We start from the raw sequence: 17,500 nt of genomic DNA on the forward strand, positions 1-17,500 counted from the left end.
CTGTGATTTTTGTACTTTTTCTGTTTTGTATGTGAGTTAACATTACTCTAATAGATCCCATGCAGGCGTGGTTAGAATATTGGTTTCTCAATCGCCCAATCAAAATAACAGTGATATAGTGACATCACAATATCTTCCCCTCCCCTAACCCCTCGCCCTTTATCATCCAACAACAGCTGTGGGTGAGGCTTCAGTTCAGGTGGATCACCACCCACCAGGCAAAGCAGGCATACTTGGGCCTGGGCTACACCTATGGATCTTTTGCAAAACGGATATTTTCGTCCTCCGTTTAAAATAATATCCCTGCCCATACGGAGATATGTGCTATATTATATTTGATTTTATATTTACACTTGAGGTGCCAAATACATAGGCCTATCATATTTTTTAATGAAGGAATAAGTACTGCATTTTAAAAGCCACCTAAATTGGGAGTGGAAGTGGAACATGTTTCGTTCATTGTCTGTCAGCATGTCACACTATGTGCGTAAATCTCCAAAACCCGACTCCTGCACAGAAATAATAGCAGTCAGATCAGACCTATAGAAGAGTCGTGTCCTCAATCAGTTTGTGAGATTGTAGAGGCTATTTTCGAGGTGTATAATAAATGTCACGTTATAATGTAGGCTAATAAAGGTTCCAAGCTGTGGTCGAATGTACAACCCACTTCCAAGATGGTCACTTCTCTACTGTCCTCATCAACAACATCTGGTTCATAAGCTGTAACATCTGATAAGGCATCATTTTCATTATTGCACAGTTTGAACATGGCAGTTGAAACACGAGAGTGCATATACATTTTGGCAAATGATGAAACATATGAACTTCTGTCCGTAACTAATGGATTAGTTGCCTAGCAATGCCTAGCAATTTGTAAATCAACACCCTACTTGATCATACCACAGCGTCACACAAAAGCATTAAAAGTAGCAGATGTACAAGCTCGAAACGTGATGTGTTTTGAGCTTGTGGAAACGTTGGGCCCTTCAGGCCCCGTGGCTACAGCTGGGCTTGGCATATCCAGATTAGGGCATGTTATTCTTTATTTGGGGGAATTTTATGCTTTGTTTAGATGGGAGAGTGTGGAGCGACAGGACGAGAGTTGGATTCAAACTGGGGTTGCGAGGAGCATATGGTCAGTGCACCAACTGGCTGAGTCACCAGGCATCCCCGCTGTTTTGTTTCCATGGAAACTGCCAGAAGCTATTTTGAAAACATGGTGGCACTGGCAGCACAGACATTCCCCAGACGTTTTAGCAGTTAATTCTCCCCCCTTTCTAATTTGTGTTCAGTGCGCACTTCAAAACGTAGGCCCTAGACAAAATTGGAGGAGCCCTCAGTCGAAAGTAAATGTATCCAATTTGTCTGCTTTGTTTACTTCTGAAGTAGCAAGTAGTTCCAGCTGGTGTGACTGTGATGGCACTCGGTTCCTTTTGGGGGCAGAGGTGTCTAACATCTGAGTAGAATGTCATTCTGTTTGATGGTCAATAGAAAAAACACATGCCTGGTGTAGAAAAGAAGGGGAAAACGGAACAGTTTGTATCATTGTTCTCTGCAACACATAATGAATCATGTACAGTAGATAGTACGTATGTGTAGTGGAGGATGAGACATCACCCGAGGGTCAACACGTGTGCCGCATGCACACGCCACGCACGCACACAGCCCCAGTCACTCACACACACACACACACACACACACACACACACACACACACACACACGCACAGGTCATTTTGGACAGTTGTTTTATTGAGACAAGCAGTCGGAAACATTCCTTAGGCATCAAATTGCAGCCACTGCTGTTTTGTCAACTGAAGTGTGTGTGTGTGTGTGTGTGTGTGTGTGTGAGAGACTGTGTGTGAGACTGTGTGTGACTCCAGGTTTCACGGTAGCGTCACGCTCTCTCTCTTATCCAGACACACTTTGTCACATCAAATTCACTAACGAAGATGGATGACTCTCTTCCCTTTCTCTCTGTCTCCTTTCTGTTCCTTTTCTTTTCCACGGGGCAGAGGGCAAACATCTGCACCCTTTTTTTCCTCCCCCCATTCTTCCCTCAAATCCTCTCACACCCCTCTCCCCTCTACGGGTCTGTCTTTCCTCTACGAGGCATGTCGCTTGTGGATCAAAATAGTGTTACATCTGAAAGCATGGCAAGTATTTTGTCCGCTCTCACTCCACATAATCCTCCCATCCGTCACCCTCCTCTTAGAACATGATGGAAAGTTTCCGTTCCTCAAGGCTACAGGGCGCATTCTGCGGTATTAACGCGTTCACCTGGACATTTTAGAATGACAGCAAAAAATATTAAAACTGAAACATATGATTGGTTGTGGCTCTTGGAAGTACAGTAACAGTGCTCACTCTCACGTGCTATATGTCCTAGCGAGGCTCCTCACTAGCATGTGAAATAATAAAAGTGTGTGGTGAATTCTGGAATTGGTATAGCAACTAGATTAGTAGAAAAACGACAGTATAAAAAAAGGTTAGCCACTTATCATGGCCTTTGCATACCATGCGAGTTCACATTGGATTAAAGTTCTCAGTCACCATGACTGATTTCAGTCATTTGGATTCCATAGAAGCCATCATGTCTTCTATGGAAGCATGTTTCACAGCTAAAATAGCCAGCTATTTTTTGTTTATTATTAGAACTTTTGTCCATTAGTCCATTGTCGGTTCACTCACTTGGAAAACACATCCACCAGATTTGTGCAAGTGAGTGCAAAACAATAAATGAATATTCAAGAGCACGATGTGAGTTGGAGCTCCTCTCGGCTCTGCTATCCTTGAACAGTCTCGCATTTTTCGTCTGCGACATCTGCCGTTCTTTGAATCCAGCGAGAGAGAGAGAGAGAAAATGTAAATTTAAGTTTTCCATTATACCTGCACATTGCGGGCACTTGGCAGACACTGCTCTGCAGAGCGCTTTACAATGAGAAGTGCAAGTGGGAGAATAAGTGAGCATTCAGAGGACAATCTAAAGCAGACAGCCTGATCACGCTGAATCTCATGGATTGTGTTTCTGTTGAGCATGTATTGAACTGAAACTTGAACTGGGAATGAACCCCCGGCCCCACCCCTCCCTGTCTCTGCCGGCTTCGCTCCGTAATCTCTTTTCTCTGATTAATTCATTAGTTTTGTGCTCGTACAGAGCCCTCACATCTGATAAGAGACTGAGCTTGCATTAACATTGCCATGACCATTGAAGCCACCACCCACCATGTTGGACAGTTGGACACCATTGTTTAGTTTTTTGCTTTTCAAATTTGCTTGCTTAACCCTGAGACCCTACAAATCGTAGCTCTCAAACTTTATCCGTGCGAAAGACACCCAAAATGATGCATAGGCAGACCCCCCCCCCTCCTCCCCCCATCCCATCTGAAAATGTATTGTGCCAGTCAGGCAACCCCCAGGAGAGAAGATTTGTGTTTAATTGTTAGATTGCGCTCTTCACCAACGTATGAATGGCTCTAGGTTTCTAGGCGATCGATAAAACCTGAAAATGAACCGGAAGTGAAAAAGTCTGCCTCTGTCCGCCGTCCGTAACAAAAATGCATTTATCTCAGATTATTTTTCCGGATTGCGTTTTTGTGGGTCAAAATGAGCATTATTACAACAAGATTACAATCTAAAATAACACCGATGCTTTCCCGGTTTTAATTGGGTTGAAAGAGACTGGAGACTGAATGATCTCTTTTCCCCTGTCATGTGCTTGTCTTTATCGTTAGACTGTTTGTTCTCTTAACTTGAGCACTGTTTTACCTCCTGAACCAAATAGCAGGTACACACTTGTGTTCTGTGTACAAATAGACCCAAAGAAATGGAGGGGGAGAAAACAAAAACACAAAAAACTGTTAATTTAACCTATTAAAACCGGGAAAGCATCTGTGCCATTTTACATTTTAGTGTTTGCTATTAAAAAATAGTGAAAGTGTTTGAAAAATGTTGAATCACTTTGAATTAGGAATAGGTTTGAGAGCTACTGTTGGAAGGCATTCGTAGAATTGTCCTCGGGTCTTAAATCATTTTCACAACCAGATGGACATAGCCGATCCCTCGTGATCATCAAAGAGCTCCCTTCTGATTCCTGATTGGGCACTTTGAATCCCTCACTGATTCGTTAGTCATGGCTGCTGGGATTTCACTATGAACAAACAACTTGACCCACACTTTTGTGTTTGCCTGCCCGCATTTGTGCGTGTGCATGAGCGTGTGCGCGTGCGTGCGCGCACACAGTTATTTTGGTCCCTGTCATTGTTCCAGAGAGACAGACAGAGAGAGAGAGAACTGTTATCTTCTAACCACACTGTTCCTCAGTGTATTTACACTCCAAGATAACATTGAGCACATTAAAGGTTCCCATTTTGTTCAGATTTTATCTCAATGGAAAAACAGACATATATATATATATATATAACACATGATGACACAATTATAACATACTATTATACCAGTAAGACGCCCTAACCCTGCAAGACCCGGATACTGTACATTTCTACTTGCAAAAAAGAGATTTCAACCTTACTACTACTTGTACTAGTAGGACTTTGTTGAGGAAATTATGTAAAAAATAATAATAATAATGCAAATGTTATGCACATTTATAATACTTAATAATAATTTACATTTGGGGGATATCTTTCACAATAATAAATAAAACATGTTCTAGACATTCTAATGATCACAAATATATATATATATACTGTATATTACAGTCCATATATTTTGAAGTTGTGTGAATTTCTGCCTCTGTGGGGGGTATTTATATGCAATGGCATTGCAATGAACATCAATGATGATGTTTAGGTGAAAAAAGAACAGAAAAAATGTATTAATTAATTAAAATATAAACGGTTGTATATTTGGGTGGGTCTTGCAGGGCTAAGGGCGAGAAGTGACCTCAAGTTCGCGTCCACGCATCTGTCTGGGTGATGGCAGACTGCTGGGCGAGCGCTGGCACTTTGGCATGGGGGGGTCAGATTAACATAATTATGGAATTAATTCTGTACTTACTACTGGTCATATATGGAGCGTGTCTTGAGTGTACAGGGTCAGATCAACATAATGGAATGTCAGAACAGGAAGGACGGATGGGGAAGGATCAACATATGGAATGTCAGAACAGGTCAGCTCCATATATATTATTATATGGAGATCTAAGGGTTTCAGGTCAGATGTAGAGTTGCTGGCCGGCTCCATATATGCAGATCTAGGTGATGATCCATGTATGGCTATCCAAGGTTAGATGAGGTCAGTGTTGTGATCTTCATATATTATTATGGAGATGGCCATCATGGCCTTGGTGTCTTTGGCAGTGCCCTGCTAGTTTCATTCTCCTGGCTGCTTTTTTATTGCTCACCCTAGTCATTCCATCACAGGTTCTCGTTGGTAGCATAGGAGAGCAGACTCTACCGTTACATAGAAGAAGCTGAGTTTGGTTTGGCGGGGAAGGTTGGAGTTATTGGCCAAGGGTTCACACCCACATACCCAGCCGATTTTCTCAGACACATATGACGTAAATTCTCCATTAATTGTCAATGGCATTTTTAATGCTTGACAACACAAACATTAAACATTATAGCTGTTTATAGGAGGAATAAAATCCATCCAGAACACACCGCAGCTCAGAACACGCACGCACAGTCCAAGCTGCAGTGCACACTGGATGGAGTTTTGTAATTTTTGGTTAATACAGAATTACCCTTTAAGAGGTTAAACATGCAATTAATTATTTGTATTCAGGAATGTACAGTGGAACATACAGAACTTTTTAAATGTAAACGGTAAAGGTTCATGTTTTTTGGTGTACTGTTGAGTGAGAAAACAATCATCTCAGGACCCCTCCGTAAATCCATTTGGAACGCCCCGTGTGGGTCCCGACTCCCGACCCGCGGTTTTGGAACCATTGGTTTAAGAAACAAGTGTTCGGCACATATGAAACTTCCTCTTTTGAAGAGAATTGATAGGCTTATCGTCCGGGCGCCTGTCGCTGCATGCTATGTGATCTCCTCTCTGGGTCCGTGTAAGACAAAGCTCTGGAATGTCGTCTGGCCAAAGTTCTGAGCGCAGCGTTCCCTGCTCTTTACATCCCAGCTCTGTTTTCACCACACTATCAATCCTACGGCTGCCAATATGAAATATCACCTGGTGTCATTTACACGTCAAAGTCTGTCCAGACTGTCTGTGTGTGTGTGTGTGTGTGTGTGTGTGTGTGTGTGTGTGTGTGTGAACCCGCATGCCTGAGTGAACATGTGATCACATCACAATAACACCAGCTGGGGAGTCCATCACCATGGTCCGTATAGGTGCACTCTGCTCGTGTTCCTTTACTCGCCGGGGTTAAAATGTTATACCAAGATGGATTGTGTGTTCAATCCATCTTATCCCCCCGGAAGCCTGCAATACATCTTTGAAAGCAATTTGAATGCTCTCCACTAAATTAAACCCCTGTAGTGCATGTTACTAACATTGGCTGGGTTTCCCAAAGGAAATATGCATAGTGAGTGGGCATGTGGTTCTTCTCAACAACACCCCCTTTCACTGTGAACATAGATATTCCTTGCCTGAGGCCTACCATACCGGTCAATAAAAGAATGCTGAATTAACTAGCTTGTATTGGTAACTTTGACTGCACAATAGCCTCCCATTTAACCTCCTTGTATAGGCCTATATTTATTAACCCACAATCGAATGTGCACATTGCAACTTTTCAGGAATAGAAGGCCTGCAGTTTCTATTGGCTTGGATTCCCCATTGACGGGTTTCTGAACTGTACACAGCCCTCCTATGAGACACAAAAATGGTGCTATTTTGGAGTGAGGACCAATTATATGAAGATGGGTTGAAAAGTGGTCCTTTAAGTAGTTACAGAATATTCATCTTCACTATAATCACACCCCGGAGTGTTTATAATAAAGGTGGTTGCACACTGGGCGTTTTTCGGAAAACCGACAGTTTTTCATTCGGTTTTCTGTAAAACGCGTTCTGTGTGCAGAGACCTTAAGCGCCATTTTCTGTGTGATCACGGAAAAAGTGTAACGATTCAGGAAGAGAAATAAAAAAAATCACTAACATGTAAGCGCTTTTTATGCTTTTTACGACCACGTTGTTTTCTTGTGCCTCGAAGCACTGGGAGTAGAACAGTGGATCATAAGTTATCCAAGATCTAGTGTAAAAAGCTAAAAGTCGCTCCATTGTGGGGAAAAAACGTCTTAAAAGTTGCGAGTTAAAAGACGGACCGAAAATGTTGGGTTTGGAAGTAATTCTCAACTTTTATTGCCTCGCACAAAGTTTCCCAGAGAGTTCGTTTGGAAGTAATTGATAGGTGTTAGAAGACATCTGATATTGTTTTCCAGATGGCGAACAGTTGGCATAATACTTGGTAAAAATGAGATTATATTGTAAAGGCAGCGCTCATTCCACATGTGATCACTTAAAGAATAGTTTACACTTGACCCTCAAATCATAGTCCTAGACACCTTATTTGTTCAGTTTTGTGCAATATTGGCTGATTTATAGTGAAAATAGATGCACATAGAGTGCAAGTGGATGCGCACACATCTTCAAAAACTGTCACACTTTACACTGGGACGCCAACGAGAGACAGCTATCGATGCGATCCGATCAAAACATGGATTAAAGAAAGCCTAGAAAACGTAGGCTACACTTTCTGCGCTTCTGGCGGTCTCCGTGTTAAGTTGGTATACGTAGGCGCCGCGGTGGTCCAGAACTGAGGGAAAAGGATCTAGCCGTTTCCCAAATGAGTCAATTGATTGTCATGGCAACCCCAGCCTAAGCTTGACGTGCCAAATTCCCCACACCTGTCGAATTATCGTGACGCGGGGTCACTGAGGCTTTAGACGGTGTGTCCGGGAACTTTTCTGTCACGTTGTGCGCTTCGTTCTCGAGCTGAATTTTAAATAACTATAAAAACCAAGGTCAGAGCAATTATTTGACTAACACAGATGATTCTTTAATGGAGAAGTGGAGGGGCGAGAGCAAGGAGGGGCTATTTAAATGGAGATGTCGAAAGGAGTTATTACAGTGTCAAATAAGAAGAAAAAATCCTTCACACTGACATTGTCTGTCTGTCTGTCTGTCTGTCCAACCTGCTCTGCTCAAGTCTGCCAGAGAGTCGCAGTGGTCCCATGTGCACCATTTCCTTCGTTGGCATATCTCTCTGTATCTGTCTGTTTTTCTCTTTCTCTCTCTCATGCACATAAGCATGCATGCGCACACACACACACACACACACACACACACACACACACACACACACACACACACACACACACAGAGCAGTCTCTTTCTTCTATGCTAGAGGTTCAGAGGGAGGTAATGGCGCTGGGTAATTGTTCAAATTGTCACTTGCCCTTTTGGAGAGAAGGGTAGAGGGAGAGAGAGAGAACTTCCCTGGTAGTCATCCCCCCCCCCCCCCCCCCCATTCTACCTTAAGACTTTATTTTCGTATATTCTCTCTCGCAGGTCTCAAGCGTTTCTATACAAAAACTAAATGTATGGATGGATGGATCTCCATTCTTCTCATCTTGCCTTTTATTCTCTCCTCTGCTGTCCTCTTGTCTCTGGAAGGCACATGTGATCATAGGAATAAGAACACACGTCTTCATCATCTGTGGTTGTTATACCTGTCTACGCATGCACGCCACACACACACACACACACACACACACACACACACACACACACACACACACACACACACACACACACACACACACACACACACACACACACACACACACACACACACACACACACACACGTTAGTTACAATGTGTTAATTAGGCTGGGAGTATTTTTTCCTGCCAGGAATCCAACTGGGGCTAATAAGGCAACACAGCACCTATTTATCATTGTACACCTGGGGTGCTTTTTCCCCCTTGTGTGTGTGTGTGTGTGTGTGTGTGTGTGTCTGTGTCTCTGTGTGTGTGTGCGTGTGTGTGTGTGTGTGTGTGTGTGTGTGTGTGTGTGCGTGCGTGTGCGTGTGCGCCTCAAGCATGTATTTATATGTATTTTTGTGTCACACCGGGCCCATGCTTTTGTTCACGAGTGTGTGTGTGCCCGTTTGTACTCTCACAAATTCTCAGCTGAGAATATGTGAGCTGATCACCCTGTAAAGAGTTGAACACCTATTCATTAGCCCATAAAACGAACATGACAGCTACTAAACTATATGACAAATGACAAATCAAATGAGATTCTCTTCTCTCTCCTCTTTTCTCTCTTCTCTTTTCTCTCCCTCTCTCTCTCTCTCCCCCCCCCCCTCTGTCTCTCTCTCCCCCCTCTGTACCCCCCCTCCCCCTCCTCTCCCCCCCGTCTCTCTCTCCCTCTACTGGGCTCTCCGTTAATACTCGAGATAAGCACAGGTTGTGCTTTCAGGAATAAAAGTGAAACGCTTTTAACTTCCCTGTTAGTTCCAAGTGCAGTTGAAGGATGAGTCTGAAGTGAGCTTCTAAGGTGTCACCGCTGAAGTCAGGAACGTGCTTCAGCATGTCCTTCATGTCATAGGTAAAGTAAACTGTAGGAATGAAGTAGTGAAACACTGTAGAGTTTTAAAGATTTTACGGAAAGTCTTTCCGATAGCATCCACTTATTGTTGTTCTAATCTAGGAGCATCCAATGAGGTTATGAAATGAACCAACAACAATTTTGAGAACTACTGATCGGGGCGGCTGTGGCTCAGGAGGTAGAGCAGGTCGTCCAATGATCCATGGGTTGGCGGTTCGAATCCCGGCTCCTCCTGTCCACATGTCGAAGTATCCTAGGGCAATACACTGAACCCCACCTTGCCTCCAGTGGTTACCTCCATTGGTGTGTGAATGTGGGAAGTGAGGACAATGACAATGACTGTTCGCCGCTTCATCTCCCCATGAATGGACCACCAGCACTTTGAGTAAGCACGTATAGTGCATAGAAAAGCGCTATAAAAATGCAATCCATTAACTGATGGCATTTGTATAATCTTCCTCTGGTCTAAATGGGTTAATCCAGGCCGCCGGAGCGGCTGGGAAACGGTGAAGACGCCCTACCCTACCGACCAAGGCTGCAACTGATGGCCGGTGAAATTCATGCACAAGCAAAAGAGAGCGTGCAGCTGGGGTTGAACACAAGCTCTCATACTTTTTACAAGTACTTGCTTATTGTCTGTCTAGTGACTGGCTGAAGCGTAGGGCATGGGGGGACAGAGTTGCATTTGATCTTAATTATGTTCTCTGTAAACATTTGTTTTAGCTTTTTGTATGTTTGTACATTGTTCTGTGTGGACCCCAGGAAGAATAGCTGTTGCCATGTGTACTAGCTAATGGGGATCCTAAATAAACTCAAGTCAGACACACACAGAAACACATTGCAACATGCATGCATAAATGCACGCACGCACGCACACACGTACACACACACACACACACACACACACACACACACACACACACACACACACACACACACACACACACACACACACACACACACGGAACACGCATATTCCAACATGCATTCTCTCCAATTCATCATGCAAGCTTCGGCAGCATTTTTCAGGGAACACTTAGCTTGATTGGTTATTCAGTAATTAGTAATATCGCTAATAGTTTGGTCTTTTTATTCGCTTTGGGCAATAATTAGATTGGACTGAAATGAATAGATGCTAGTGAGGCCCATTCATTATAAGCATCATTATTCAAAGGTAGGGCCATCCATCAGTGCAGTTTAAGTGGGGATATGCCTAGCGTTCGATTAGCTATTGGAGAGGGTCTTGCATGCTCTCGAATGTAGATTGAACATGCCCTCGTCCAGAGCAGCGTGAAGGGTCTTCACAATACACAGCCTGTTCATTAGACTGATTTGCTCTCATGATTTCATGTCATTGGGAGCTTCAGCTAATTACTTATACCCAGTAAGAATATACATGGCATTGCTATCGAATCCAAGTTTGTCCCAAGTAGTTTAGACCAGTGGTTTTCAACCCCTTTTTGTATCGAGAGCTTTGCTGCGATTAAAACGAATCCTGCTGCGCATTTTCAGAAAGTGCACTTTGTTTGGCAGGTGTGAAGGCTCATTTGAATCCTAATGCGTATCAAAGAACCGCATTTTACTCCGAGCAAAAACGGGGGTTTCGCTTCGCTTCCAATCGCACTTGATTACGATTCGGTGCAGGTGTGAATGCAATCCGCAGTAAATAAAGGAAATGAAGCAAACAATGTGGCGGGTGAGGAGCTGAACACAGTTGGAGATGGAGAAGGCATATTTTACGCAACGCAAAGATGTCCCGTTACCGTGGATAGACGTGGTCGAATGAGGAGACTGAAGCCCTGATCGAAATGAGGACGTGTACGTGTATTAATCAATTGCTTAAGAAAACGCATAAAAACACTGCAGTGTAGCCTATTGTAGCATACAGAATATTCTGTCTGTCTGTCTGTCTGTCTGTGCGTGCCGTAAACATGGAGTGCTGTCACTGTGTGGGGACTGGGGAGTTATATCAGTGCGCTCAGCGCTGTGCCTCCATGCCCAAAAGAACAGTGTGTGGCGGCTGTGTGCGTAGAGAGAGAGAAAGAGAGAGGGGGGGGGGGGGGGTTCGAGACGGCACGACACATGCACGTTATGAGTGTAATTTTATCACCATAGATTTCACTGTGTAGGCTAGTTTTTGAATGGAACACATTGATAAAGGTCCCCCCTGCTGTGTTTCCAATTGCTACGAATGACAGTGTGAAGGCAAACCGCAGCAAATTAAATATGCAAGAATCCCAAATTCTCCGCCCATACGCATTGAGTCTACCGAAGTATTAGGTGAGAATGTGACCTTAGTCTCTCAGACCCAAAACTTTGAAGATTTTGTCCACAATTCCATGCTGTATTGATGTTGGTACCATAGGGTAGAGATAACAGAGATAACAGGCACACGTTGAATTGTGTAGACTTCTTGTTCATTTTACGCTCAAGAGTTACACAACTGGTTACCAACTCTCCATCATTTAGCTGGGGACCACCTGAAACCCCCTCTTATCTCGTTGGTGGCCTAGTGATGCAGCCTGACGACAAGTCCCGGGTTCGATTCCCGAGCCCGGTGGACCTTTGCTCTGTGTCATTCTACGACTCATTAGTAAATAAAAAAAACTTTTGTTTTCCCCCCGTAATTAACACCCTACTTCGTCATACTGCAAAAAGTAGCAAAGATAGCCAATCTACACTCTTGTCGATTTTGTTGTCATGCTAAATCAGCGTTCTTCATAATTCATTGTCACTATACTACTACTACTACGTAGTAGCCCATAGACGGCTGTGTAATTATTATGTGTATTTATTTATTTATTTATACAAACACTTGAACGTGTTGGGTTTAACAATGTTGGCTTGGCGGGTACTAAGGAACATTAATGCAGCTATTAAAATGTACATACGGTCAAGTAGCATATGACTTTCAATCAATTAGCGGACTGTCTGTTGTTGTTTATGACAAAGGGATTCGGCCCTGTCAACCCTTCAGTGATTAAGCTCACACAGTGTGGGATGTGTGGCTGGACGGCTAATTGATTTCCTAGCTGTTGTGTCCTAATCTATTCTGTACGTCCATCTGTGGACCTGCCAGTCACACCTCACGCCACCTGTTATCCTATCACCTGTTCTGTCCCATTCTCTTTTGATTGATTGATTGATTACTTCTTCTCTTCTCCCCCTCTTCTCTTCTCTTCTCTTCTCTTCTCTTCTCTTCTCTTCTCTTCTCTTCTCTTCTCTTCTCTTCTCTTCTCTTCTATATGTCAATTCTCACAACATTTTTGTCTGTTCCTATTGGATCTGTCTCTATTCCCTTCCCATGTCTCTAGCTGACAGGTGGTGTGGGTCATGTGTCAGAAGGGTGAGAGGTCAAAGGTGAGAGGTCATGGTAGTAGTCCATTAGTGCCTACTGCTACCATTGATCTGTTGACCTCTGTGTGTGTATGGTGGCTGTGTGTTGGTAGGAGTCCATTAGAGCCTTGTGTGGTTGCAGTGACTCCCCATGGACCTCAAGTTTACTTCCACGCGTGCACGCACACACACACACACACACACAGGATCACATGTCCATATTAGTATGTTACGATTGTACAATGTAATGTACGATTGGATGTGCCAGAATTGTGTTGAATAAAACAAAAGACAAAACTGCAACTAAGCCAAGGATCCAGATCTTTTGATGAATATTGACCACTTTCACCGTTACAATAAAGTAATCTCGTCATCTTAAACCCAATAGAACCGGCAATGTATCTTCTATGATTTTAGATTTTAGAAGTCTTCAAAGTGTGAGAACCAACTGATACTGAAGGCATGTGTAGAATGGGCCTTAAAGTCTTAATTTAAAAAGAAAAATACGTTTTTCACACTTTTAGAACATATCCATCATCCAGTATTCGAAAACAATGGGAAAATTTACATTTTAGTTTTTAGTTCAATGTTTGTTTTAAAAACGCCATTGACAATGAAGGGAAAATGTACGTCTTCTTCTTGTCCCTAACACATTAAACAACATTAAATGCCATTAACAATAAATATAAATTTATGTTTGTTTTTCATCACCATTACATCACCTATAATCAACATGAGTTAGACTTTAATATTTAATATCTAATTTTAATTACTTCCTTAGAAAGAAACGTGATGCGTGATGACGTGTTGCAACGTTAAACACACAGCTTTCCTTTTTCAGAGTGAAACTTCAAAATAAAATGTTTGTGTTGTCGTGTGTTCTCTGTAGGCCGCCAGTCCCACCGTGGAGAAGAGTGGAGGGACGGAGCCGCCGCCTGGCCAACACACCTTCAACGGCAGGTCAGACTCCCTGTGTGTGTGTGTGTGTGTGTGTGTGTGTGTGTGTGTGTGTTCCTCCTCATGGATTAAAGATGGAGTGCCACAATTTTTTTTATTTTTCCAGTTTTTCATGTGTCTATGAGGTGACAGTACTTCATTAGACACCCTGGAGTTGTTTTTATGTGCAATGGTGTATTAACTTTGTAATTAGGGTTTCTTCCTGGAGGCTGAACCCTTGACAGTCAAACGGACCAATGAAGTAAACGGTAATATAGTGACACCACACTATCAGCCCCTCCCCTTTATCATACAACTACAGCTGTGGGTGCGGCTTCAGTTCAGGTGGATCACCACCCACCAGGCAAACCAGGCATACTTAATGAACTGGTGGGCGTGTCCACATAAAAGCATGATTTTAACAAATACTGTACACTTTTTGGAAAAAGTTCTTCCCCCTTATATTGTAATAATACCTGATGATCATGTTTTAGGGTGGAAAAAAATGGTGGCACTCCATCTTTAATTGAACTGTCATAGACATCAATGGATGAGATGGTATAATAAACTGTCTGCATGTCTGTCTGTCTGACTTTTATGCACACGTGTTTGTATATTGTTTGCTTGTTTATATTTTGTGTGTGTGTATGTACGCTCGTGTTTGTAGTTCTTTGTGTGACATGTGAGCTGTTTTTATCTCGTGTCTGTGCTTGTGTTTTTATGTCATGTGTTGTTTGTAAGTTGTGTGATCTGTACTGTGTGTGTGTGTGTGTGTGTGTGTGTGTGTGTGTGTGTGTGTGTGGGAGGGGTGTCCTAGTTTATTTTCATTAAAGCAGTGTTCAGATCCAGATCAAGGGACCTTGCAGATGAAGTTAGCGTACAGACACTGAATCATTAGCCAGCTACCAAAACACTTCCAACGGGGTCAGGGTCTCAATGCACACACACACACACACACACACACACACACACACACACACACACACACACACACACATGCACGCACCCACACATTCACGAACATGAATGCACGCCAACACACATTCATATATATTCTTAGACACATGCATATGCACGTGCGGTACACATAAACATATGCATGCTAATGAGTGCTGCCTAATGAGTTGGTTTGGGAAAAGGCATGCCCTGTGTCTCCTTGGCCATATGAGTGCCTGCCTTTTTTATTTATTTTCGCGCACGCACGCACGCACGCACGCACCACACGCACACACGCATGTTTGTCTATACTACATTATGCCCTGAGGTTTTGGAGCAGCAGGTCTGCTGGGTAAAGCTGGAACAGTGGAGTGATGGGAGAAAAAAGACCTAACCAGAGAGAAGAGAGATGCCCCTTTTCCACTAAAAACATCTTTGGTTCTAGAACTTGAGCTTTTGGCCATTTTTTGTTTCCAATTCAGAATTCTGAGAGAGAGTCTGTATTATACACATATCGTACATGGGTGGAAACTTTCTATGTCCAAAACCATTCCTTTTTTTAATACTTTTAAATTCGATTTAATGTAGTGAAAATAGCCGATCGACAAGCTCACAACGCTTTACGACGTTGTGAGCTTGCCATAGTCTGACAACTCACCTTCAGACTCCACCTTAGCCCGTAGCACTTGCCCTAGCCTAGACGACAGACATACGTATGCAAAGGATAAACGTATGCAATTTAGATAGCATTTTATGTAGACATACTGTAGCACTATATACTCTATACGTAGTATAGTTTCATTGTACATATTCTATACTGGTAGACGATGTTAGGTTCTTACAGTAGCTTACTTCTGATCCTTGATGATTATTTCTATGTATTTGATGTAGTAGAACAGCGCCCGTTGGGGGTGATCAGATGTGATCAATTGGCTAATAAAGGGCAAGGTTGCGCTTTGTGATTGTCATTGTGATGTCAGAACAGGCCAGCTCCATATATGGAGATCTAGGGGTGATCTGGATTTGGGCCCTGTCCGGAGCCTGGGCAGAGGCTATTGTGCTGGTTCTGGACAACCAGCGACTTGACACTCCCTGTGGTGGTGTGCAGGGCTCGACAGTGCGACTAGGTACTCGCATTTGCGACTAAAAATATCACCGTGCGACTTGTAAAATTAGATTTGTCGCACAGGTGCGACTACATGATTTGACCATTCCATCGTGATAAAGAGAAGTCTCTGTCTACAGCAAGTGCACATTCTATAGTCGCGGTTCTATACCTAAATCTATATTTCTGAACGGCGGTGTCGTTCGCCAAAAAGAGCAGAGCTACAAGCTAACAACGTGTCGAGGCTCAATGCGGCGTTCATTTGGAGATCTATCCCCTTTTCTCCCACCGCCCGCCCCTCCCTGTGTTGCTGCTCAGTTCTCTTCCCCACTGAGCAGCGGAGCGAACGCAGCAGGGTAGCACAGAAGACAGAAGGAGTTGCTAGGACCCCGACACGTTGAATACTAAAGTTATTTAGAAAGTTTGTAATGTTAAAACATCACTTGATATAACTTTTAACCAAACGTGGGTGAAACAGCGTGCAGCCACGCACGTAAAGAGTGCACGTGCACACGCACATGGAGTAGACTGATTGATTGGTATACCAAAACAACCCTTGCTTAGCACCTCGCTAAAAGCGTGTGCGCAGCGCAATACGAATGACCGACCTGGCTGGATATATTATTAGTCAGTGGCTAGCTCAGGTCCATAACTCTAAATGCAACGCATTAGACTAGAGCTAAGGACCAGAGCTAGTCAGTGGCCTCACTGGCCTGCATAACGAGCAACGTAAAAAAGGCAAAGATCCCCCCACCACCTCCTTCCACCACGCCGAGGTGTAGCCTATATGTCCGATGTTCTGTCTGAACTGAAGCAGTCAGAGCCAAGGAGAATGTTACAATACTAATTCACCATTGAGTAGCCTCTGCACTGTCTAAATGTCACACTCGCATGATGGAACAGCAAGATAAAAACGGATAGTCTGTCTGTCCATCCATTCATCTCTATACTATAATAGAGCGAATGTCTGAGTGTGTGAGTGAGTGTGTGTCCGACCGCATTATCTCCTCATTATCTCCTCATTGCCTGCACCAATCGCTCCCACTTTTCACACAGGCATTGACCATATGAATATGGAGGGCGTAACGGAGCCCTTTTTTCGATTTGACACATTAATGATTATTAATTAATTTATTAGTGAATTAAAAACGCACCCGGGTGCAGTACCCCCCGCAGCCACAGGGCGGCAAAACTCCTCTCCCCAGAAATCACGTGTCACCAGTGAATTGCATTTTGGGACGGTCACTGATTAATACTGGGACACAGTTTTCCGCGTAACTTCAGTTGTTTCGCCTGCTGTCAATTTTGCTCGCGAGTTTTCCGCCTAACTTCAGTTGTTTCGCCCGCTGTCAATTTTGCTCGCAATAGACAGCGGCCGAGCGATCGGGATATTTCCAACCCCCTTACGCATCGACACAATTACTACATACAACAAACAACATGCCACGAAGAACAGCCTCAAGGACCCTAGCGCATTCTTCCACGCACCTATACCCTTTTTCACACCGCCCCCAGCCAACGGAGGTTGTGTGTGTGTGTGTGTGTGTGCAGACTACTTTCGCTGTGAGCATGTGTGTGTGTAAACTACTTAAGCTGTGAGTGCGCACGTTCGTATGTGTGCGCGTGCGTCATCGCGTGGCCGTTTTCACTTTTC

At 43.5% G+C, this 17,500-nt stretch overlaps 1 protein-coding gene across 1 annotated transcript in view; it reads left to right on the forward strand.

The window, feature by feature from the left end:
• Nucleotides 1-17,500, forward strand: part of LOC310866935 (partitioning defective 3 homolog B-like) — a gene marked incomplete at its 3' end in the record, with an annotated part of 224,820 nt that overhangs the window by 79,799 nt on the left and 127,521 nt on the right. Inside the window, exons 6-7 of the mRNA XM_083776730.1 lie at nt 12,848-12,879; nt 13,759-13,829. Of these exons, the coding sequence (XP_083632856.1) occupies nt 12,848-12,879; nt 13,759-13,829 (103 nt within the window). The remainder of the gene's footprint in view (nt 1-12,847; nt 12,880-13,758; nt 13,830-17,500) is intronic.

This window comes from Protomyctophum parallelum (genome assembly GCF_964188405.1).
Source record: "Protomyctophum parallelum genome assembly, chromosome: 11".
Classification (NCBI taxonomy): domain Eukaryota; kingdom Metazoa; phylum Chordata; class Actinopteri; order Myctophiformes; family Myctophidae; genus Protomyctophum; species Protomyctophum parallelum.